The sequence below is a fragment of the Scyliorhinus canicula genome, chromosome 2 (assembly GCF_902713615.1).
Source record: "Scyliorhinus canicula chromosome 2, sScyCan1.1, whole genome shotgun sequence".
In the NCBI taxonomy this organism is placed as follows: Eukaryota; Metazoa; Chordata; class Chondrichthyes; order Carcharhiniformes; family Scyliorhinidae; genus Scyliorhinus; species Scyliorhinus canicula.
The window spans coordinates 144,290,638-144,312,928 of NC_052147.1; the positions used below are offsets into that span (position 1 = coordinate 144,290,638).

A 22,291-nucleotide genomic window follows, 5' to 3' on the forward strand; every position below is an offset into this window, starting at 1 on the left:
CACCCACCCCTTCTTCAACCTCGTCTGATTCCCTATCTTTAAATGCATCTCCTGCAAAAAGACCACGTCCGCCTGCAGACTGCTCAGGTGCGTAGACACACGCAACTGTTTGACCGGCCCATTCAGCCCTCTCACGTTCCATGTGACCAGCCTGGTCAGATGGCTGCCTGCCCCTCCCTTGCTGATCAGCCATATGCCTTTTTGAACCAGCCCCCGGCCCGTGTCACACGACCTTTCAGGCCCATCCCTTGGATGTCCATTGCCATCGATCCCTTTCCAACTGCGCCACAACAACCACACTCCTGTCAGCAACCCTCCTCTCCACCCTCCAACAAAGAACCAACCCCATTCTCCCCCCCCACTCCTGCACCTGCTTCATGGTAACCCCACCACTCCCATTACCCAGCCCCCCCCCCCCAGCTGGCATGATGGCCCCCGCCAAGGCCTCCAACCTCCCTACCTCCCCCAGTACCCCTCTCCCCCACCCGTACATCCCGAAAGAGTAACAAAGGTGCACTCCCCATGAGAAGAAAACTGCCCTCCAAACAACCCACCATCAAAAACTTTGAAGAACACACAAGAACTCCAAAGTTCAAAGTCCTCACACTCTTCAACGTTCATTGTCCCTCATTTAAAAAAAAAAATTTTTTATTCAAACTTTCCAACAACAAAGTTTATCACAACAAAGAAAAACAGTAACCCTCCCCCCAATACAAAAACAATAAATTAACAACAAGAAAAAGAAATAAGCATAAAACCATGAGAACAAACCTCCATCTCCATAACAAGCCTCCCCCCCCCCCCCCAGGTTGCTGCTGAAGTTTTTTTTAATATAATTTTTATTGGAATTTTTTACAGAAAATATAAAACATAACGACAAACAATGAAATGCAACAAAATAACCCATAATAACTGTGACACCCCCAGACCGTATCGGCGCATGTATCACATCCCCCCACCCCCCCAACCCTAATGAACAACAAAGAACTTTAAAAATATTAAAATTAAATAAACAAACATAGTCATTGTCGGCCCCCCCCCCTTTTCCCTCCCCTTTTCCCTCCCCTTTTCCCTCCCCGGGTTGCTGCTGCTGCTGTCCCCGTACCCTATCGTTGAGCCAGAAAGTCGAGAAAAGGCTGCCACCGCCTAAAGAACCCTTGTACCGACCCTCTCAGGGCGAATTTGACCTTCTCTAGCTTAATGAAACCCGCCATGTCATTGATCCAGGTCTCCACGCTTGGGGGCCTCGCATCCTTCCATTGTAGCAAGATCCTTCGCCGGGCTACTAGGGACGCAAAGGCCAGCACACCGGCCTCTTTCGCCTCCTGTACTCCCGGCTCCACCCCAACCCCAAAAATCGCGAGTCCCCATCCTGGCTTGACCCTGGATCCCACCACCCTCGACACCGTCCTCGCCACCCCCTTCCAGAACTCCTCCAGTGCCGGGCATGCCCAGAACATATGGGCATGGTTCGCTGGACTCCCCGAGCACCTGACACACCTGTCCTCACCCCCAAAGAACCTACTCATCCTCGTCCCAGTCATGTGGGCCCGGTGCAGCACCTTGAATTGGATGAGGCTAAGCCGCGCACACGAGGAGGAAGAATTAACCCTCTCCAGGGCATCAGCCCATGTCCCGTCTTCGATCTGTTCCCCCAGTTCCCCCTCCCACTTAGCTTTCAGCTCCTCTACTGACGCCTCCTCCGCCTCCTGCATAACCTTGTAGATATCAGATATCTTCCCCTCTCCGACCCAGACCCCCGAAAGCACCCTGTCGCTCACCCCCCTCGCGGGAAGCGAAGGGAATCCCTCCACCTGCCGCCTAGCAAATGCCTTTACCTGCAGATACCTGAACATGTTCCCCGGGGGGAGCCCAAATTTCTCCTCCAACTCCCCCAGGCTCGCAAACCTCCCATCAATAAACAGGTCCCTCAGCTGTCTGATGCCCGCTCTGTGCCAACCCTGAAATCCCCCATCAATGTTCCCCGGGACGAACCTATGGTTCCCCCTTAACGGAGCCTCCATCGAGCCCTCCACTTCTCCCCTATGTCGCCTCCACTGCCCCCAAATCTTGAGGGTAGCCGCCACCACCGGACTCGTGGTATACCTCGTAGGAGGGAACAGCCACGGCGCCGTTACCAGGGCCCCCAGGCTTGTATCTCCACAGGACGCCCTCTCCATCCGTTTCCATGCTGCCCCCTCCCCCTCCATTACCCACTTGCGCACCATCGACACATTGGCCGCCCAATAATACCCCGAGAGATTGGGTAACGCCAGCCCCCCACCATCTCTACCCCGCTCCAAGAAGACCCTCTTCACCCTCGGGGTCCCATGCGCCCAAACAAAGCTCATGATGCTGCTAGTCACCCTTCTAAAAAAGGCCATAGGGATAAAGATGGGCAAACACTGGAAAAGGAACAAGAACCTCGGGAGAACCGTCATTTTGACGGACTGCACTCTACCCGCCAACGATAGCGGCACCATGTCCCACCTTTTAAATTCCTCTTCCATCTGCTCCACCAGCCTGGTAAAATTAAGCTTATGGAGAGTCCCCCAACTCCTGGCCACCTGCACCCCCAGGTATCTGAAACTCTTCACTGCCCTCTTAAATGGGAGTCTCCCGATTCCCTCCTCCTGATCACCCGGGTGTACTACAAATACCTCACTCTTGCCTAAATTTAACTTATAGCCCGAGAAGCCCCCAAATTCCGCTAACAGCTCCATCACCCCCGGCATTCCCCCTTCTGGATCCGCCACATACAACAGCAGGTCGTCCGCATACAGCGATACACGATGTTCCTCCCCACCTCGCACCAGACCCCTCCATCTCCCTGACTCCCTCAACGCCATAGCCAAAGGTTCAATCGCCAGTGCAAAGAGCAAGGGGGACAGGGGGCACCCCTGCCTGGTCCCACGGTAGAGCCTAAAGTACTCCGATCTCCTTCCATTGGTAACTACACTCGCCATCGGAGCCGCGTAGAGCAGCCTCACCCATTTGATGAATCCCTCCCCGAATCCGAACCGCTCCAGCACCTCCCACAGGTACCCCCACTCAACTCTATCAAATGCTTTCTCCGCATCCAGCGCCACCACTATCTCAGCCTCCCCCTCCACTGCCGGCATCATAATAACATTTAGTAGTCTCCGCACATTCGTGTTGAGCTGCCGTCCCTTGACAAATCCTGTCTGATCCTCATGTATCACCCCTGGCACACAGTCCTCTATCCTGGTGGCCAGGATCTTCGCCAGCAACTTAGCGTCAACATTGAGGAGCGAGATAGGCCTGTATGATCCACACTGCAAGGGGTCCTTATCCCGCTTCAGGATCAGAGAGATCAGTGCCCGCGACATCGTCGGGGGCAAAGCCCCCCCCCTCCCATGCCTCATTGAAGGCTCGCACCAACAGGGGGCCCACCAGATCCGCATACTTTTTATAAAATTCTACCGGGAACCCGTCCGGCCCCGGCGCCTTACCTGACTGCATTTGCCCGATCCCCCTGACTAGCTCCTCCAACTCTATCGGCGCCCCCAGCCCCTCTACCAGCTCCTCTTGAACCCTTGGGAAGCATAGCCTGTTCATGAAGCTCTCCATCCCCCCTCTCCCCATCGGAGGTTCTGACCGGTACAGTTCCTCGTAGAAGTCCCTAAAGACCCCATTTACTTCTGTCCCCTTCTGCATTACATTCCCACCCCTATCCGTCACTCCACCAATTTCCCTAGCCGCATCCCGCCTGCGGAGCTGATGCGCCAACATCGTGCTCGCCTTCTCCCCATACTCATATACCGCGCCCTGCGACCTCCTCCACTGTGTCTCTGCCTTTCTGGTGGTCAACAAGTCAAATTTGGCCTGCAAACTACGCCGTTCCCCCAGCAACCCCTCCTCCGGTGCCTCCGCGTATCTCCTGTCCACATCCAGGAGCTCCCCCACCAGTCTCTCCCTCTCCTTCCTCTCCCTCCTTTCCCTATGGGTCCGTATGGAGATCAGCTCCCGGATCACTGCTTTCAGAGCCTCCCAGACCATCCCCACCCGGACCTCCCCTGTGTCGTTGGTATCCAGATACCCCTCAATACTTCCCCGGACCCTCCTACACACCTCCTCATCAGCCAGCAGCCCCACATCCAGTCGCCAGAGCGGGCGCTGGTCCCGCGCCTCCCCCATCTCCAGATCAACCCAGTGCGGAGCATGGTCTGAAATTGCTATGGCCGAATACTCTGCATCCTGCACCTTCGGGATCAATCCCCTGCTCAGGATGAAGAAATCTATTCGGGAATAGACCCTATGGACATGGGAGAAAAAGGAATACTCCCGCGCTCTCGGCCTCCCAAACCTCCAGGGATCCACCCCTCCCATCCGGTCCATAAACCCCCTCAGTACTTTGGCTGCCGCCGGTCTCCTACCCGTCCTTGAACTGGACCGGTCCAGTGGGGGATCCAGCACTGTGTTAAAGTCTCCCCCCATGATCAGGCCCCCTGCCTCTAGGTCCGGAATGCGGCCCAACAAGCGCCTCATGTTGCTGCTGAAGTTGACCACCCTCTAACACTCCGCCAGGAAATCAAGAAAAGGCTGCCATCGCCGGAGGAACCCATGCACCGACCTCCTCAGGGCAAACCTGACCCTCTCCAGTTTGATGAACCCGGCCATGTCATTGATCCAGGATTCCGGGCTCGGGTGCTTCGCGTCCTTCCACTGTAAAAGAATCCTTCGCCGGGCTACTAGGGACGCAAAGGCCAGAATATCGGCCTCTCTCGCCTCCTGCACTCCCGGCTCCAATGCTACCCCATAAATGGCGAGCCCCCAGCCCGGTTCCACCCTGGAGCCGACCACCTTGGACCCCTAGCCCCTTCAAGTGCGCAATCACCCGGGCCCGCTTGACCGGCCCATTCAGCCCCCTTACATTCCATGTGACCAGCCGCCCCCAACAACCCCCTCCCCCCCAACACCCCCCTCCCCCTCGTTGCTAGGGCCCCCCCTAGCTGCGTTGCCCCTCTCGTCGTACTTCCGTAAGTCAGCCGATTCCTGCTGACCCCGGCTGCTCCTGCCACCCCAACCCCCCCCCCGGTGTAACCCAACTGCCACTCCCCCGGGCCGGTACAGACCCCTCCCATTCCGCCTCCAGCGCGGGAAAAAGCCCGCGCTTCCAGCTTAAACCCCGCCCCCGACCGAAAGTGTGGGAAAGAAAAAGGGGCGCGTCCCAATGGGCCTACAAAATAACAAACCCGTGGCCGCCTCTCTTTCTCCCCCCCCCCCCCCCCCCCCAATTCCCAAATTCCAAAATACAACTTTCCACCAGAGAGAAAGGAACAGAAATAAATAGTAGAAATCCCCAAAAAAGAGGAAAAAAAAGACCAACAAAGAAGTACAAGGGAGAACAGAGCCACCGGACAATGTACATCCGTCTCGAACCCCCCCTCAATCCTCAGTTCGAGTCCAGCTTCTCTGCCTGGACGAAGGCCCAGGCCTCTTCCGGGGAGTCAAAATAGAGCTGGCGGTCTTTATAAGTGACCCAGAGGCGTGCCGGCTGTAGCAGGCCGAACTTCACCTCTCTTGTGCAGCACTGCCTTCAACTGGTGAAAACCAGCCCTTTTCTTCGCCACCTCCAGTTCTGATGAATCCGGATCTCTGTGTTCTCCTACCTGCTGCTCCTCTCCTTTTTAGCCCATCTCAGCACACATTCACGGTCGACGAAGCGGTGAAAACGGACCAGCACCGCCCTTGGCGGCTCGTTCGGCCTGGGCTTTCTCAGCAACACTCGATGGGCGCCCTCCAGCTCCAAGGGCCCTTGGAAGGACCCCGTTCCCATTAGCGAGTTCAGCATCAAGGCCACATAGGCCCCCAGGTCCGATCCCTCCAGCTCCTCCGGGAGGCCCAGGATCCGCAAGTTCTTCCACCGCGAGCGGTTGTCCATTTCCTCCATCCTCGCCTGCCATTTCATGTGGAGCGCCTCGTGCGACTCCACCTTCACTGCCAGGCCTAGGATTTCATCCTCGTTCTCTGAGGCCTTTTGCCGTAACTCGCGGATCTCTGCACCCTGAGCCGTCTGAGTCGCCATGAGCTTATCCAGTGAGGCCATAAGCGGTTCCAGGAGCTCAGCTTTCAGCTCTCTGAAACAGCGCTGAAGTAGCTCCTGCTGCTCCTGCGCCCACTGCTGCCATGCTGCCGGTTCCCCGCCCGCCGCCATCTTGTTCTTCCTGCCTCGCACCTTTCTTTGCTCCAAAGCCGAATTTTTGACCGCCCTGCTCCTGGTCCAGTCCATCCACCGGCAGATAAGCACAGTGGATGTGTTCCCCCACCGGGAAAAGTCCAACCAGCGCCGCTACGGGCCCTTAAAAGAGCCCAAAAAACCGAAAATAGCGGGAGCCACCGAACGTGTGGCTTAGCTCCGCATCACCGCAACCGGAAGTCCTCGTTCATTGTCCCTCATAAACTCCATCGCCTCCTCTGCCGTGCTGAAATAATATTCTCGCTTCAGGAAAGTCACCCGCAGGCAGACCGGGTACAATACCCCAAACTTCACCCCCTTTTTAAAGAAGGCAGCCGTTATCCAGTTAAACCCGGCCTTCCTCTTTGCCAGTTCTGCTCCCAGTTCCTGGTACGCCTGTAGTTCATTCCCTTCCCGGGTACATTTCCTGGTCTGCCTCACCCATCGAAGAATCTTCTTATCCAGAAAGCTGTGCAAACGTACCATCATCACCCTTGGCGGCTCGTCTGCCTGTGGCCTCCTCATTAGCGCCCTGTGAGCTGGCTCAACCTCCTGAGGCTGGTCAAAGACCCCCTCCCCCATAAATTTCTCCAGCATCTTAGCCATGTGCAGACTGGCCTCCGCACCTTCAGTGCCTTCAGGCAACCCACAGTCCTGAGGTTTTGCCTTGTGGAGCGATTCTCCAGATCCTCCAACCTTCTCCCTCATCCTCTTCTGTCTGTCCTCTATCACTCCAACCTCGGCCACCAACGAGGCAACTGCTCCTTGTGCTCACCCACTGCCTCCTCCACTTTCTGCTTCGCCCAGCCCTGGGACTCCAGCCTCTGCTCCTCTTTCTCGATCCCCAACTTAATCAGTTCCCCCACCTTGGCCAGGTCTTCCAGGGCCTCTTTCCTCTGCTGCCGAAACGTTTCATCAGGAAACTCTATGAACTGCTCCGTCGACCACTGGACAGGCAGAGCAGCACCCTTGCCCTCCACCATCTTCTCCTGTGGCGTACGAAGACTCTCTGGCACCAGCAGCTCTTTCCTTCTTGCACCACTCCTGGTCTGTGGATCCATCCACCAGCCACACCAGAGAAGCAAATCCTCGAGGTCGGCAAGGTGACGCAGTGACTAGCACTGTTGCCTCACGCACCGAGGATCCCGGCCCCGCGTCACTGTCTGTGTGGAGTTTGCACATTCGCCCCGTGTTTGCGGGGGTCTCACCCCCACAAACCAAAGATGTGCAGGGTAGGTGGATTGGCCACGCTAAATTGCCTCTTAATTGGGAAAAAAAATTAGGTACCTTAAATTTATAAAAATAAAGAAGTAAAACCTTCCCCAGGCACTCCTGCACCTCGTGCTCGCAAATACTTTGCCCTTCGGGTGGGGAAAGGACCGAAAAGAATCTGCCTTGAGCGGGAGCCACATAATGTGTGACCGCTCACTCCATGGACACCCCGGAAGTCCCGGTTCACAGCTTTACTGGAAAGTTTTGTAGTGAAGACAGAAACCAAATATTTGTTCATTTCATCTGCCATTTCCTTATTACCTGTTATTAACTCCCCATTGTCACTCTCCAGAGGGCCAACACTCACTTTATTTGCTCTTATCCTTTTAAATATCTACTCACGTTATTTGTTTTTGTATTTCTTGCCCGCTTTACCTCAAATTCTAACTTCTTTCTCCTGATTAACCTTTTAGTCATTCTCTGTCTGTGGTGAATGTATTCACCTAAGTATGAACTGTCTGTATAGTGCTGTGACCTATGACCTTGTACTGGAACCCTGGTGCGCTCCGCCTCTGGCTCTGCCCTCACCGGGGCGATATATAGACCGGCCACCTGTGGGTGGCACTCATTTGTACAGCAGACACTGGCAGGTGAGTTCCTGGATAATAAAGCCTTATGTTCACTCGTTCTCATGGTATCTCAGTGAATTTGCGGTATAACAATTTATAATCCAGAGCCAGCACCATGGAAACCGCTCTCAAGCCAGATAAACTCGAACTCGACGTGTGAGCGACAGAAGCCAAAGAGATCTTCAGACATTGGCTTTGCTGTTTCGAGGCCTACCTCGACTCCTCCACAACGCCTCCCTCTGAAACCCTCAAGCTGCGACTCCTCCACGCTCGGGTGAGCCATCGAATCTCCGTGATGATAGAGAAAGCTGCCACAAACGAGGTGGCAGTCGCAACCCTCAAGGCGCATTTCGTGAAACCTGTAAACGAAGTGTTCGCGCGACACCTCCTCACTACTCGCCGTCAACGCGCCGGGGAGTCGCTGGACGAGTACCTGGAAAACTTGACCCTACTCGCGAGGAACTGCAACTATTGGGATGTGATGGCGGAGGAACACATGAAGCTACAGATCCGGGACACCTACGTGGCTGGGATCCGATCGAACTATATTAGGCAGCGCTTGCTGGAAAACGGGACACTGACCTGTGGGACACGGTAAAACTAGCCACCTCATTAGAGGTGGCGTACCAGAGCCTCAGTGCGTTCCCCGCGAACCCGGCGAATCCCTCGTGGACACCATCGTCGCGGCCCCCGTCGGACCCGACTACATCGCGGGTCTGTGCCGCGCGGCTGCCCGCCCAGACCGGGGAACCACAGTGCTACTTCTGCGGCCAGGGTCAACACCCCCGGCAGCGTTGCCCAGCCCGCACAGCAACGTGCAGCGACTGTGGCAAAAAGGGACACTTTGCCAGAGTCTGTCTGGGCTGACCTAAAGCCCAGAAGTCAAAATCTCACCAGGCCCGACCCATGGACTCACAGGCCCACAGACCCCGCAATGTGGCTGCGTGCCAGCCGGGAACGTCCCCTTCAGACGCGTCATCAGCCGCGTGCAACTCGTGGGGGCCGCCATCTTGGCCGCCGGCTCCAACACCGGCCGACACATGCGACTCATGGGGGCCGCCATCTTGGCTCTGGCAATGGCTGACACGTCCAACCGATGGGGGCGGCCATCTTGGTCGCCATCTTCGCCCCAGCCCGACACGTGCGACTCATGGGGGCCGCTATTTTGTGATACCACCGACCACACAGACTATCCGCAGCTTGGCGCAGTCACCCTCGCAGCCAAAGCACCTGAAAAATTCCATGATGGTCGTCCGGGTCAACGGGCACGAGACCCCCTGTCTTTTCGACTCTGGGAGCACGGAGAGCTTTGTTCACCCTGACACGGTAAGGCGCTACTCCCTTACCATATATCCCACATCCCAAACAATCTCCCTTGCCTCCGGATTCCATTCGGTCCAGATCCGGGGGTACTGTATCGCTAACCTCGCGATGCAGAGCGGCGAGTACGCTCGTTTTAAGGTGTACGTCCTCCCTCACCTCTGCGCCCCCTACTGCTTGGATGAAACTTCCAATGCAGTCACCGAAGCCTGACCCTACAGTTCGGCGGACCCCTACTCCCCCTCATGGTGTGCAGCCTTGCGACCGTCAAGGTCCCCCACTTCATTCTTTGCGAACCTCACTCCTGACTGTAAGCCCGTCGCCACCAGCAGCAGGCAGTACGGTTCCTAAGACATGATTTTTATCAAGTCGGAGGTCCAGCGACTGTTGAGTGAGGGGGTCATCGAGGCCAGCAACAGCCCCTGGAGAGCGCAAGTGGTGGTCGTGTGGACTGGGGAAAAGAATCAGATGGTTGTGGACTACAGCCAGACCATTAACCGGTTCACGCAACTGGATGCGTACCCCCTCCCAGCGCCGGCCCTAGGGTTGCTGGCACCCCGGGCAAGCTGAACTTCGGCGCCCTTGGGGGAGGCGCGAGGGGAGGGGGGGGCGGGGCCGAGGGGAGGGGGGCGGGGCGGGGGGACCCGAGGGGGGGAGGCGGGGGGGCGGACCCGAGGGGGGGGGAGGGGGGGACCGAGGGGGCGGGGGCGGACCGAGGGGGGGGGTGGCGGACCGAGGGGGGGGGCGGACCGAGGGGGGGGCGGGGGAGCGGACCGAGCCGGGGGGGGGGCGGACCGAGGGGGGGGCCGCCCTGGGGGAGGGCGGCCACCGCGCATGCGCTGGTTGGCACCTGCCCAACTGCGCATGCGCGGGACCCGAGTCTCTGGCGCCCCCTAGCACAATGCGCCCCGGACGACTGCCCGAGTTGCCGGTGCCTTGAGCCGGCCCTGCCCCCTCCCCCGCATAGCGGAGATGGTCAACCAGATCGCACAGTACCGGGTGTTTTCAACAGTCGGTGTGAAGTCGGCCTACCACCAGTCCCGATTCGCCCGGAAGAGCGTCACTACACTGCCTTTGAAGCAGCCGGCTGGCTCTTCCATTTCCTCAGGGTCCCTTTCGGTGTCACTAACGGGGTCTCCGTTTTTCAGAGAACGATGGACCGAATGGTGGACCAGTACGTATTACGGGCTACATACCCGTACTTGGGCAATGTTACCATCTGCGGCCATGATCAGCAGGACCATGACGCCACCTCCAGAGGTTCCTCCAGGCCGCCCAATCCCTCAACCTCACAACCTCGGGCAGCACCGTAGCATAGTGGTTATCACAATTGCTTCACAGCTCCAGGGTCCCAGGTTCGATTCCCAGCTTGGGTCACTGTCTGTGCGGAGTCTGCACATCCTCCCCGTGTGTGCGTGGGTTTCCTCCGGGTGCTCTGGTTTCCTCCCACAGTCCAAAGATGTGCAGGTTAGGTGGATTGGCCATGATAAATTGCCCTTAGTGTTGGGAAGGGTTACTGGGTTATGGAGATAGGGTGGAGGTGTGGGCTTGGGTAGGGTGCTACCCTTTGCAAGAGCCGGTGCAGACTCAAGGGGTTGAATGGCCTCCTGCACTGTACATTCTATATAACAAAGAGAAGTGTGTTTTCCGCACTACCCGACTAGCCATCCTCAGTTACGTCGTGGAGGACGGAGTCCTAGGGCCCGACCCCGACCGTATGCGCCCTCTCACGGAACTTCCCCCTCCCCACAGCCTCAAGGCCTTCAAACGATGCCTGGGGCTGTTTTCCTACTATGCCCAGTGGGTCCCCAACACTGCGGACAAAGCCCACCCACTTATTAAAACCACCACATTTCCCCTGATGGCTGAGGCCTGCTCGGCTTTCAGCTGCATCAAGGCCAACATCACTAAGGCCGCAATGCACACGGTGGACGAGTCTGTCCCCTTCCAGGTAGAGAACGATGCGTCAGACTCGCCCTGGCCGCCATCCTCAACCAGGCGGGCAGGCCAGTAGCATTCTTCTCCAGAACCCTCCACGCTTCCGAAATCCGACACTCCTCGGTTGAGAAGGAAGCACAAGCCATAGTGGAAGCCGTGCGGCACATGAGGCACTACCAAGCCGGTAGGAGGTTCACCCTCGTCACCGACCAACGGTCGGTAGCCTTTATGTTTGACAAAGCACAACGGGGCAAAATTAAGAATGACAAAATCTTGAAGTGGAGGATCGAACTCTCCACCTACAATAACGATATCAAGTATCGTCCTGGGAAGCTCAATGAGCCCCCAGATGCCCTGTCCCGCGACACATGCGCCCTTTGGGCGCCTCAGCATTGACTTCAAAGGGCCCCTCCCCTCCATTAACCATAATATATATGGTGGCAGTACACCATATATATACTTTCCAACCATCGTTGATGAGTACTCCTGCTTCCCCTTCGCTGTCCCCTGTCCCGACATGACATCAGCCACGGTTATAAGGGCACTGCACAGCATATTCACACTGTTCGGTTTCCTGCGTATGTCCACAGTCACCGGGGCACATCGTTCATGAGCAATGAACTGCTCAGTAAGGGCATCGCCTCGAGCAGGACTGTGAACTATAACCCACAGGGAAACGGGCAGGTGGAGAGGGAGAACGCAACGGTATGGAAGGCCGTTCTTCTTGCCCTCCGGTCTAGAAGTCTCCCGATCCCCCGCTGGCAGGAGGTCCTCCCCGACGCCCTCCACTCCATTAGATCACTCCTCTGCACAGCCACGAATGAGACCCTTCACGACTGTTTGTTTGTCTTCCCTAGGAAGTTCATCTCCGGGGTCTCGTTTCCATCCTGGCTGACAACTTTGGGACCTGTCCTTCTCCGGAAGCACACAAGGAGCCATAAGATCGATCCCCTGGTCGAGAGGGTCCAGCTGCTGCACGCCAACCACCTGTATGCCTACATCGTGCACCAGGACGGACGGCAAGAAAAGGTCTCCCTCCAGGACCTGGCACCAGCTGGTTCCCCTGCCAACGCGCCCCCCTCCCCGCTGCCTACTGCCACCCCCAGCCCCCCGGGTCTCCTGTATTGTCCTGAGCCTGCACTGCCACCACCCACCACCCCCCTGCCTACCTCAACCGCCCCCGACACGCCGGACTGAAGCTCAAGCTCCAGACAACACGCACCCAGAGTCGCCACCTGCAACAACCGTGCCCACCGCATCACCAGAGCTGAGGAGATCTAAACGAATGATCCAGCCTCCAGACAGACTGAATATCTGATGACCCCCACGTCACCCTTGCTGGACTTGATTTTTTTAACAGGGGGTGAATGTGGTGCAAGTATTCACCTAAGTATGCTGTCTGTATAGTGCTGTGACCTATGACCTTGTACTGGAACCCCGGTGGGCTCCGCCTCTGGCTCTGCCCTCACCGGGCGATATATAGACCGGCCACCTGTGGGTGGCACTCATTTGTACAGCAGACACTGGCAGGCGAGTTCCTGGATAATAAAGCCTAATGTTCACTCATTCTCACGGTCTCACGGTGAACTGACGGTATAACACTGCCATTCTTTATATTCCGACCAATCATCTCACCTGCCAATCATCTTTGGTATTATTGCCTCTAGGTTTTTGAATCTGATACTAAAAGGAAAAAGATTATCCAACACTGTTTAATTAATGACCCCATATCATTTGGATTTTTTTTTTCCTGTCTCAATCTTGAAGAGAGTTCCTCACAAAAATCTGTGAAGAGCTCTCTTCGGGTTCCGTTTAAAATCTCTTACATTGAACCATGTATCCATGGCCCCTTGTACTCAACTACTCAACTACTGGAATCAGCCTGAACATGCCAATCCTGTCCAATCCTTCCGCAGTTGTACAGTAGAACTGCTAACATTGTAATAAATTAAACAAAAACAGAAAATGCTTGATAAACTCAACAGGTCTGTCAGCATCTGTGGTGTTTCGAGTCCGAATGACCCTTCTGCAGAACTTTATTTGTTTTTTAAATTCATTTTTATGCTAGGCCAGCATTCATTACCCATCCCTAATTGCCCTTGAGAAGGTGGTGGTGAGTTGCCTTCTTCAACCACTGCAATGTCTGTGGTGTAGGTTCACCCATAGTGCTATTGGGGAGGAAGTTCTAGAATTTTGACCCAGCGATGTTGAAGGAGCAGAGATATATTTCCATGTCAGGATTGAGTGACATGAAGGGTTTCCAAGTATCTGCTGCCATGACCTTCTGATGGTGCTGCTCGTGGGTTTGGAAGATTCTGCCTCAGGAGCCTTGGTGAGTTCCTGCAGTGCATCTTGTAAATGGTACACTCTGCTGCGACTGTGCACCGGTGGTGGAGGGAGTGAATGTTGGGGAAAGGGTGCGAATCAAGCGGGTTGCTTTGTCCTGGATGCTGTCACGTTTCTTCAGTGTTGTTGGAGCTGCACTCATTCCCACAAGTGAGGAGTATTCCATTACACTCCTGATTTCTGCCTTGTAGATAGCGGACAGGCTTTGGGGGACGGTCAGGAGGTGAGTTACTTACCAGAGGATTTCTAGCCTCTGACCTGCACTTGTATTTGTATAGCTAGTCCAGTTCAGTTTCCGGTCAATGGTGAACTCCCAGGATGTTGATAGTAGGGGATTCAGTGATGGTAATGCCATTGAATGTCAAGGGGTGATGGTTTGATTCTCTCTTATTGGAGATGGCCATTACCTGGCACATGAGTGCCGCGAATGTTACTTGCCCCTTCCAAGCTCAAGCCTGGATATTGTCCAGGTCTTGCTGCATTTGGACATGGACTGCTTCAATGTCTGAGGAGTCACGAATGGTTTGAACATTGTGCAATCATCAGCAACATCCCCATTTCTGACCTTATGTTAGAAGGAGCTTCATTGATGAAGCAGCTGAAGATGGTTGGGCCTTGGACACTACCCTGAGGAACTCCTGCAGTGATATCCCAGACTGGGATGACTGACCTCCAATCATCACAATCATCTTCCTTTGTACCAGGTATGACTCCAACCAGTGAAGAGTTACCCCCCTCATTCCCATTGACTCCAGTTTAGCTAGGGCTCCTTGATGCCATACTTGGTCAAATGCTGCCTTGATGTCAAGGACAGTCACTCTCCCCTCCCCTCACCTCTGGCACTCAGCTCTTTTGCCCATGTTTGAACCAATGCTGTAATGAAGTCAGGAGCTGAGTGACCCTGATGGAACCCAAACTGAGCAGGTTATTGCCAAACAAGTGCAGCTTGATAGCACTGTTGATGATCCCTTCCATAATTTTACTGTGATTGAGAGTAGACTGATAGGGTGGTAATTGGCTTTGTTAGATTTGTCCTATTTCTTGTGTACAGGACTCACCTGGGCAATTTTCCACATTGCCGGGTAGAAACCAGGGTTTTAGCAGTCCTGGAACAGCTTGGCTAGGGGTGCGAAAAATTCTGGAGCACAAGTCTTCAGTACTAGGGTTGATCCCCAGGCTTGGTGGTAATGGTAGAGTAGGGGATATGCCGGGACATGAAGTTGCAGATTGTGGCTGAGTACAATTTTGCTGATGCCCAGTGTTGGTTGCTAGATCTGTTGTGCACCTATCCGCATTTAGCACGATGGTACTGCCACACAACACGATGGATATTACCCCCAACGTGAAGACGGGACTTCATCTCCAAAAGGACTGTGTGGTGGTTACTCCTACCGATACTGTCATGGACAGATGCAGATTGGTGAGGACAGGGTCAAGTGGGTTTTTCCTCCTTGTTGGTTCCCTCACAGCCTATTGCAGACCCAGTCTAGCAGCTATGTCCTTTCAGACTCGGCCATCACGGTCATTAGTGGTGCTACCAAGCCACCTTTGCTAATGGGCATTGAAGTCCCCTATCCAGAATACATTCTGTCCAGATTTCCTTTGCCAAAGGGAATTAGTGAACCAGATGGATTTTTTACAACAATTGACAATGGTTTCATGGTCAGCATTAGACTTTTAATTCCAGATATTTATTGATTCAATTTCCATCATCAGCTGTGGCGGGATTTGAACCTGGCGCGATTCAACCAGAAAAATATCTATGTCCGGCTTTCAGCGCAATTAAAGGGGTGTTTATTGGTAGCAGCAGTGCCGCGAAACACCCTGTTATTCCAGAAAGAAAGGCTCCTCGCAGTTCAGGGCATCGTTTTAGAAGGCTACCCCGATCTACCCCCCACCTTTCTCCCCCCCAGCCCAGCACTCATTTTTGACCCCTCCTCCCCTCCACCTTGGGGAGGCCACCGGGGACACCCACTCACCCTACCTTCACCTGGCAAGGCACCCCCTGGCCCGAACCGTGGCAGTGCCAACCTGGCACCTGGGTACCCTGGCACTACCACCCTGGCAGCTACCCTGACAGCCTTGCAGTGCCAGCCTAGCACCTTGGCACTTCCAGGGTGGCACTTTGAGGACGTGCCAAGGTGCCTGGGCATCAACGGGAGTGCCTGCTCTGTATCCTACTACCCGAGGTCTCGAATGGCCTGGTAGATCCCACTAGGTGTCATTATGACTGTTCCACATTTGTGTACTAAATGGTGCACTGGCGAGGTCTCCCAGGTGCGGCAGCTAAGTCCCGGGCACCCTGTGAGGGTGAGATCCAGATCGCAATCTGTCGCGAGATTTTGTGAAATCGAGTGTCGCAAATCCCACAAGAGGCCGCTTGCGAGATTCAGTGGCCTCATCCCGATGTCAGGTCAAGCACGACGAGGCTGCTGAATCGCGCCCATGGTATCCCCTTCAGATGATGGATCGTACTTTAGTGCCCAGACACCACCAAGCCTTCTTTAAATCCCCACTTCCCTATCTCTCTCACCTCTACCAGCCCTACAACCGAACTAGATCTCTGCTTTCCTCCAACTCTGGCCTCTCTTGTGCATCTGAAAATTCCTTCACTTTACCACTGTTGGCCATGCCTTCAGCTGTCTCAATCCTCGGCTCTGGAATTGTCTTCTTAAACCTCTCCGTTCCTCTACCTCTCCACCATTAAAACCTCATATATCCTTGTACAATATTGATCATCTTTATTAGTGTCACAAGTAGGCTTACATTAACACTGCAATGAAGTTACTATGAAAAGCCCCTAGTCGCCACACACTGGCGCCTGTTCGGGTACACAGAGGGAGAATTCAGAATGTCCAATTCACCTAACAAGCACGTCTTTCGGGACTTGTGGGAGGAAACTGGAGCACCCGGAGGAAACCCACACAGACACAGGGAGAAAGTGCAGACTCCGCACGGACAGTGACCCAAGCGGGAATCGAACCTGGGACCCTGGCGCTGTGAAGCAACAACACCCTGCGGAACACCACTAGTCACCGGCTGCCATCCTGAAAAGGACCTCTTTATCCCCACTCTCTGCCACCTGACAGTCACCCAATCTTCTATCCATGCCGATATCCTGCCCCTAACACCATGGGCTCTTATTTTAGTTTGCAAAAACCCCCCTGATAACCAGTGGTCAAAGGTGCTTTGTAGATGGTACAAAAAACGGAAAGAACAGGTTTCAGGCTCAGCCTCTCATCTCTGCAGATCTTGGCTGAGGGTAAAGGTTACTGTGCTGCAGTTCACCCCTTGTTCAGTTGCCCGTGCCAATGTCAGAAGGTTGTGTGTTCAGGCTCCAGTCAAAACTTGACATTGACATTTGCAGTGCAGTACCGACGGGCGAGCAGCATTGTTGGAGGTGCCAACTTTCGGCTACAATAATCCGATGCCCTTTCTGCCTCCTCAGGTGGAAGTGAAATGATGGGTGGAATTCTACCAAGGCGGCAGGGGTCCCATAGTCGAGGCTGTAAATGGTTGTGGGGCTGTGGGGGTTGGAGGGGCGGCAGTGCGGGTGGTAACCCCCACATCGGCAGGAATGGAAACTGCAGGTGGGATTCTCCATCCGTTCATGGCAGGGGGCATTTCCGGTCCTGCTGCAGTTAATGGGAGTGTTGACCGAGTGCCAAATTCTCCATCCTCGCTGGCAGTGGGGCGGACTCGCAATGGAGAATCCCGGCTTGCCTTTCTGCCAGCAGCAACCATTAGGCTGGCGGGGTCAATCAGGCAGGCCCTGATGAGGGGGCAATAGGGAGAGCGTTGGTTGATGATGGTGGATGATACCGGTGCTCAGGGATGGCAATTGCCATCGTGGGGCGGGGACTCCCCCTGAGTCAGAGACCAAAAAGGAAGCCTCCTTCAACTGTGGAGACTGCCAGGGTTTGCCTACCAGCCTGCCCTTCTGGTCTGCTCCATGCGGGAAAAATGCCTGTGGAGGACGAAAAGGCCTCCAGGTGAATGGCCTGTCTGCCGCCTTCCTTGCTGCTGAAACAATAGCATGGAGGACATCGGGCACACTACCAATGCCTCACTGCCCCGTTTTGCCGGTCTTCCTGCCTTCTAGCCTACTCCCCCCACCCCTCCCCCCCCATCCCTGCAAAGAGCTGGCAGAATTCAGCTCATTATGTTTAGGAAGAGCACGGGAGTTCTCCCCGGTGTCCTGATCAATATTTATCTTTCAACTAAAACCCCTAAAAACATATTATCTGATCAGCAGAAGATTGCTGATTGTTGGATATTGTTGTCCATAGGTTTGCTGCCATGGGGCTCAGTGGTTAGCACTGCGGCCTCACAGGATCGATCCTGGCTCTGGGACACTGTCCGTGTGGAGTTTGCACATTCTCCTCATGTCTGCATGGGTTTTGCCCCCACAACCCAAAGATGTGCAGGATAGGTCGATTGGCCACGCTAAATTGCCCCTTAATTGGAAAAAATGAATTGGGTACTCTAAATTTATTTATTTTTTAAAGTTTGCTGCCATGTCCTCTACATCACAACAGTGGCTACACTTCAAAGTACCTCATTGGCTGTAAAGCGTTGTGAGACATCTGGTGGTCGTGCAAATGGCTATATAAATGCAAGTTTTTCTTTCTGATAGTTATGGTGCAAATGAAAGGGAGGCACCAACCGTGAGGCATACTTCCCAGAATGCACTGTAACCAAGAAAGAAGTAAGGAGTCTATGACCACCGGACATCAAAACCCATGTTGCTCTGCAAAGTGTGGGGCCAATTATGGGACCAATTTTAATGTGACCCCCTTCCAATTCTGATGAGATGAGGTGTAGTATGGTTTGATTTTATAGCAGGTATGTGGGTGTGGGTTACTGGGTGTAAATACAACTCTCCTCCTGATCAGGTGGGATTCCCACCCAGCAAGGTAAATTAAAACTGCAACCAAATGTTTCTCAACTAATCTGAAAGGGTGCTTTGGCGCTAATGGCATTGACCTGTATCCATGCTTCAACTCTTTTCCTTTTCCCCTCAGGGTGGAGAGCATTGTTACTATCACGGGCAGATACGAGGCATTGCCAGGTCCAAAGTTGCACTGTCCACCTGCGATGGGCTTCAGTAAGTATGACCAGGAGCTCTCCTGGTGAAGATTGCGTGGGACTTGCAGGTTTAACGCCGGGGTTACCTGAGTGGGTTTCAGAGTGAAAGTTTGCTCAGCGGAAAGGGCTGGGCCTGGCCTGGCCTGCTGCCCTTTCACCTCTTAGCATCAAAGTTCAAATCCAATGCAGATCAGTGGAATGAAAAGGATGGGGGAGGTTAAACCTGGTCATTGGTGGACGATAGAAAGCTGCCCTCATGAGGCAGCCTTGCTCCTAGACAGTCACAAGGTAATGGAGGGTCGGGGGAAATGGAGATGCCCTACAATAATGAGGGTGCTTTGTATGTCCTGAAGGGCGAGATTGCCTCTGCAGCACAATGCACTCTATCTACCTTCCATCTCCTGAAAGCAAGTATAAACACAAAGGGACTTTTTATTAACTCATATCAAGACCCATGTAAAGTGTTCTAATGGAGACTAAGGACGTTTGGCTCGCAGAACAGGCTTTCAGATAAACTGTCTCTTTGCATGTGGGGAAGCCTTCAGCTTCATTGAGGCAGCCTCCCTGTGACAACCCTCTGATTGGCAGAGCCTTTTGCCCTCGGCCATCCTGAATTTATTGTATCTACTTACCCCATCTCCATGTTGAGCTGCCCTCAGGGTTTCTGATCTTCCTCAGCAGCACCACCTCTCCTGGTGGCACTGCTGTGGCTTCGGGGCTGCCTGTTCCCTAACTGGGCCTCTAGCCTCAGGAACCGAGCTGCCCTGCTGGTGGCAAGTGCGGGCTCGGGAAGTCCCTTTAGGTCCCAACATTGGCATCCCAAAGCCGATGGTAAATGTCACCCCCTTACCACTGTGAAAGCCCATCATCCAGTTAGCCTTCAACAGTTTGAAGCAATGCTAACACTGTTCAAACCTCTCAACATGCTGTATTTTAAGAATCATGATGGACGGTTCGGTGTACAATGATTTTGACCAAACTCAGGATTTCTAACCCACTTTCATAATTTCCTCAAAACTGGCTATTAAAAATCCAAGTCTTAAAAACCCAGCGTCTGAAGCGCCCAGGTCCAGGGAACTTTAGGTTACATTTAACCTCATACCAAACCAGGGGCGGGATTCTCCGACCCCACGCAGGGTCGGAGAATCGGCCGGCAGCGGCGTTATTTCCGCTCCCGCAGGGTTTTTAAATCTCCCACCGGCCAAAAACCGGCGTTGTGCAAATCCCGCCGGCAGCCTCTGAAAACAGCTGGCGCCGGCGGGATTTCATTATATTTTTAGAGTCCACAAATCTCCGGCCCGGATGGGCCGAAGTCCCGCCGACGTGGCCATGGGTCACGTCGGCGAAAATCACAGTTGCTTTAAAACGGCGTCAACCATTGATGATGGTTGACGCCGTTCAGTGTCGGGGGGTGGGTTGCGGCATCGGGGGGGGGGTGGGGTCGCGGCATGGGGGGGGGGGTGGGTTGCGGCATCGGGGGTGGGGGGGGTGGGTTGCGGCATGGGGGGGTGGGTTGCGGCATGGGGGGGGTGGGTTGCGGCATCGGGGGGGGTGGGTTGCGGCCATCGGGGGGGTGGGTTGCGGCCATCGGGGGGTTGCGGCCATCGGGGGGTTGCGGCATCGGGGGGGTGGGTTGCGGCCATCGGGGGGGTAGGTTGCGGCCATCGGGGGGTTGCGGCATCGGGGGGGGGTGGGTTGCGGCCATCGGGGGGGTGGGTTGCGGCCATCGGGGGGTTGCGGCATCGGGGGGGTGGGTTGCGGCCATCGGGGGGGTGGGTTGCGGCCATCGGGGGGATGGGTTGCGGCCATCGGGGGGGGTGGGTTGCGGCCATCGGGGGGGTGGGTTGCGGCCATCGGGGGGTTGCGGCCATCGGGGGGGGTTTGCGGCCATCGGGGGGGTGGGTTGCGGCCATCGGGGGGTTGCGGCCATCGGGGGGGTGGGTTGCGGCCATCGGGGGGGTGGGTTGCGGCCATCGGGGGGGTGGGTTGCGGCCATCGGGGGGGTGGGTTTGCGGCCATCGGGGGTGGGTTGCGGCCATCGGGGGGGTGGGTTGCGGCATCGGGGGGGGGGGTTTGGGGGCAGCGGCGTGCAGAGAGGGGGGGCTACGGATCCCCTGGGCCAACGCACCGTCGCCCCCCCCCTCTGTACGCCGCTGCCCCCTACCCCAACCACCCCCCCCTCACCACCCCTACCCCCTCCCCACTGCCCCTACCCCCCTCCAACGCCGCCCCCCATCTCTCGCAACGCCGCAAACCTCCCCCCCCTTAACGCCGGGTGTCCCCCCCCTCAACGCCGGGTTCCCCCCCCTCAACGCCGGGTCCCCCCCCCCTCAACGCCGGTACCCACACCCCGTCCCCCTCCCTCTGAAGGCCGGTACCCACACCCCCCCCTCTCTCCTCCTCCCCCCCCCTCCTTCCTCCTCCCCCCTTCCTTCCTCCTCCCCCCCTTCCTTCCTCCGTCCCCCCCTTCCTTCCTCCCCCCCTTCCTTCCTCCGTCCCCCCCTTCCTTCCTCCCCCCCTTCCTTCCTCCGTCCCCCCCCCCTTCCTTCCTCCGTCCCCCCCCTTCCCCCCCCCTTCCTTCCTCCCCCCTTCCTTCCTCCGTTAGTGGGGGGGGGCGGTGCGGCGTTAGTGGGGGGTGGGGGGTGGTGCGGCGTTGGAGTGGGGTAGGGGTGGTGAAGGGGGTGGGGTGGTGAGGGGGTTGGGGTAGGGGCAGCTGCGTGCAGAGGGGGGGGGGGCGACGGTGCGTTGGCCCCGGGCATCCGTCGCCCCCCCTCTCTGCCTGCCGCTGCCCCCAAACCCCCCCCCCCCCAAATGCTGGAACACCCCCCCCCCCCCAAATGCCGGAACCCCCCTCCCCCCCCCCAAATGCCGGGTCTGTCCCCCCCCCCCCAAATGCCGGGACCCCCCCCCCCCAAATGCCGGCTCTGTCCCCCCCCCACCAAATGCCGGCTCTGTCCCCCCCCCCCCCCCCCCCACCAAATGCCGGCTCTGTCCCCCCCCCACCAAATGCCGGGTCTGTCCCCCCCCCAAATGCCGGGTCTGTCCCCCCCCCAAATGCCGGGTCTGTCCCCCCCCCAAATGCCGGGTCTGTCCCCCCCCCAAATGCCGGGTCTGTCCCCCCCCCAAATGCCGGGTCTGTCCCTCTCCTCCTCCTCCTCCAAAAAACGCCGGGTCTCACCACTTCCGCAGCTGGTGAAACTGACGCGTATCGCGTCAGTCAGCTGCTGGCCCCTCCGGGAACGGAGATTGCCAGCTTAAAAGAAGGCCCCGACGCCGGAGTGATTAACACCGATTTTTCTCGCCGGAAACCCGCGTTACGACGGGCAACGGAGAATCCCGCCCCTGATCTGGAAGTGTTGAATGCTAACACTGGTCAAAGGGTAAATGAGGGTTGTTAATGCGACAGCAACTCTTCCACCTTCAGCAACACAACAGGGACCAAAGATGAGGGAACTCGGAGTGAGGGGAAACAGTTAAAATTTTGGGATGGTGGCATTGGCAAGCATTGGCAAGATCCTGGACACTACAAGAGAGCATTGGCCCCATTCTAATACTATGT

General features: G+C 55.9%; 1 protein-coding gene across 5 annotated transcripts in view; it reads left to right on the forward strand.

Moving 5' to 3' along the window:
• Positions 1-22,291, forward strand: part of LOC119958886 (disintegrin and metalloproteinase domain-containing protein 23-like) — a 243,561-nt gene that overhangs the window by 95,939 nt on the left and 125,331 nt on the right. For all 5 annotated transcript variants that reach the window (XM_038787411.1, XM_038787403.1, XM_038787419.1 and 2 more), the window contains exon 5: positions 18,669-18,751. In XM_038787411.1, coding sequence (XP_038643339.1) covers positions 18,669-18,751 — 83 coding nt within the window. The remainder of the gene's footprint in view (positions 1-18,668; positions 18,752-22,291) is intronic.